Source organism: Scylla paramamosain, chromosome 17 (assembly GCF_035594125.1).
Source record: "Scylla paramamosain isolate STU-SP2022 chromosome 17, ASM3559412v1, whole genome shotgun sequence".
Classification (NCBI taxonomy): Eukaryota; Metazoa; Arthropoda; class Malacostraca; order Decapoda; family Portunidae; genus Scylla; species Scylla paramamosain.
The window spans coordinates 6590556-6593710 of record NC_087167.1 but is presented as its reverse complement, the minus strand read 5'-3'; the positions used below and the strand labels follow the sequence as shown (position 1 = coordinate 6593710).

At 46.0% G+C, this 3155-nt stretch overlaps 1 protein-coding gene across 1 annotated transcript; it reads right to left on the bottom strand.

Annotated features, from left to right (window-relative positions):
- Window positions 1-472: 472 nt before the first annotated feature.
- On the bottom strand, window positions 473-1066 carry LOC135108600 (uncharacterized). Its single transcript, XM_064019759.1, has one exon. It carries the CDS (start codon window positions 1064-1066, stop codon window positions 473-475), a length of 594 nt encoding a protein of 197 aa, XP_063875829.1.
- Window positions 1067-3155: the final 2089 nt, after the last annotated feature.

The window sequence follows — 3155 nt, the reverse complement described above, 5'->3', positions numbered from 1 at the left end:
GTAATACAAACTGCCCATTAAGGAGCATCAGCCTCCACCTCGCGTCCCACACATCCGTCGCCGCCTCTTCACCTCAGTCTCCGCCAAGAGGTTCCCAAGAGGCGTACATGTGCCTCTACTGGAGTACTTGAAGGTGGTTTTTATTAAGTTTATATGATGTTTTTAATCTTTTTTTATTATTATTTTTTTCTTTCCAGCATAATCACAATCCAAGGCCTCCGTTTCTCATTTTTTTTTCCAGCTTTTTGTGTCCTGAGATATTTTTTTCATGTAACCTTTTGTCCCTCATGTCCTCATTGACACGCTCCCTCCACCTGATCCTTTGTCTTCCACATATTCCCTTTACTTCCATTTCCGTGACTTCTCTTGCAACATGCTCCTCTCCATTTCTTCTCATCAGGTGACCAAAACAATCTTACCCTTGCTTCCTGAACCTTCTTAAGACACCTGAATGACTTTATTGATCTTATACTTATTTCTTATCCTTTCCCTTCTGGTCATTACGCTCATTCATCTCAGCACCTTCATTTTCGCCACGTGATTTCTTCAGGGGCTCTGCTTTTAGTCCGTGGATCATAGCGCGCCTCACTACGGCTTTGTGAACTTTACCTTGAAGTCTAATGGGTTCTCTTCTATCACAAAGCACGCCTGATACTTTCCTACAGTTTTTCCAGCGATACTGAACTCGATAATTTGTTTCTCTGCCCATACCACCAGCTGCATCCATCACTGACCCAAGGTACTTCAGTTCATACACCACCTTGATGTTAACTCCTAAACTGATTGTCGCTTGCTTGTCTTCATCCATTCCATTCGTCACGTATTCTGTCTTTGTCCTGCTTATCTTCATCCCTCTCCTTTTCAGAACATATCTCCACCCCTCGAATCTCCTTTCCAGTTCTTTATTCTCGGCGACTAGTACTTCGTCATCCGCGTAGAACAAGCACCAAGGCGGTCCCTCTGTCACGTCTCTGGTTATGACATCTATTACTGTGTTAAAAAGGAGGGGACTTATGAACAGGAATCCTTGGTGTGGTCCTTCTTTAACTTGGAAACTGTCTGTCATTGTGGCCGTGCTTCTGACTAATGCTTACATTTCCATGAGTTTTCTTGATCACCCTGACGTATTTTTTTGTAAGACCCTAAGACGTCTCCATACCTCCCGCCTTGCCATATGCCACACCCCTTTACTTTTCCATTACTTGTCGCAAAGAGACGTCAACATTGCCGGAGGTCTTCATGAATCCTAACTGCTGTCTTTCAATGAAAACTTCTTGTATTCTTTCATCTAAAATTCCCTCAAATATTTTCTGTGTGCGTGACATCAATTTGATCCCTCCATAGCGGTGTTGTGTCGCCACATGGCTTCAGGGAATAAGCGGTGGCGGCGGCGACGGCGGCGACGAGGCTCAGGCGCGGCGCAGGACGCACGTCGTGGCGTTCCTGGTGCTGTGTCTTCAGAGTATTACCGTGGGTCTGTTGTGCTGGTGCATTACTGGCAGGGGCTGTGTGCTCCTGGTGCTTCAGATCATTGGTGTGGATTTGTTCTGGATCTGTATTGTTGACAGAGTCTGTCTTTTCATCAGAATTCACTGGTTCCAAGCAGTCGTCGGTGATTTCTTCTGGTGCTGGTGTGCTGTCTGTTGTGGCTGTCTTTTCTTCAAGGTTTAGTGTGTCCAAGACATCATTGCTGATCTCTTCTGCATCTGTACTGACGGCAATGTCTGTTACTCCTGAGTTCAGCGTGTCCAAAATATCAGTGTTGATCTGCTCAATTGCTGGCGTGTGTTCTCCTTCACTGCCCGTGTCTGCTGGAGGCGTCTTGGATCGTCTTTTCCGCCTGAACAACCTCCTGAGGCCTCGGCAGTGGCAAAAGCAGCCGGCGGTGCTGCTGTCGTCCTCCTGCTGCCACTGCCTGGCCTCAGCGGCGCGTGCAGGTGTCGCTGTGTCGCCACCCTTCACTCCCTTGCTTTCCTCTCGCTGTTTGCTCTTTAAGTTGCTAGAGTTTCCCATGTTGCTAATCTTACTCTCTCTCCAAACCGCCAAGAGGTACGGAGTTTAAATATTTACCTTCATTTGAATCACCCAATGAGCGTGTCTAAGTAACTCTTAACTGTCACTCCAAGGACTCACTCCTCCCCCGCCTTCCTATTGCTGCTTCCTCCTCGCCTCAGGTTGTCCGCTTTGGAAAGATGTTGATGGGATTGTGATGCTACTACTACTGCTACTACTACTACCACCAGCGGTAAAACGCCTGGAAGGCAAATGACGAGCGAAACTGTCAGTAATGTAACAAGGGAAGCACCACGCACATCGAGAACTTGCCTAATATTCAAATCCCTCTAGCTCAAAACTTCGCGGGAGCAAAATGTTTGTGCTCTATACCGTTTGATAGGAAATTTCATTCTGCGTTTAGTGGCGTGTCTCCGCTCTTGTTGAGCTAAAAAGTTGGTGAAATTTGCAGGAAGCTGACGAAATCCCATTTTCGACACCCTTCTACTTTTTGCAAGTTACCGATTGACTTCACCCAATACAAGAGATGAAAGCTATGTCATATAAAAGTGGTAGAGTTGTGCTATCATATGGTGCTAATTTCGTTACGATCGCCGGCGTAGTTCCGGAGAATAGCGACGGTCGGGCCGGGGCGCTCAAAATGAAACAACCTCCATAGTAAACTTCCCTTCGCTCATAACTACTACTACTACTACTACTACTACTACTACTACTACTACTACTACTACTATATCTCTCTTCCTCTTTATCTTGCCAGGCTGTTGCTCTGAATGATCCTATCTGTTATCCTGTGTTTCTGTCTCCCTCTTTCTCTCTTCCCTTCAGTCATTCCTGTCATGCTCAGCAGTTAAATATTTTTTTTTTCTAACTCTGTGTCCCATAAATTTAGGTTGTCTTCTCTCTATTTGTTTTAAGTAGTTTTCTCTTTGTGTTCGCTCGGCTTGCATACATTACGATACGTTCCCTTACAGGTAATCCGTGCAGCGTGTTGGGTGGCGGGATGTAGTAATGCTTGAAACGCTAATATCTACTACTGTCTACCACGGCATCTACCACTCTGAGGCAGGATACTCAGCGGTGGCAGGACGTCGGTAAGCGGGAGAAACAGGATACGTGAGGTTCAAGTTAATGCATAGCTAATA

Coding starts and splice junctions, on each gene's coding strand:
- LOC135108600 (XM_064019759.1), bottom strand. CDS start 1,066: ATGACAGACAGTTTCCAAGTTAAAGAAGGACCACACCAAGGATTCCTG.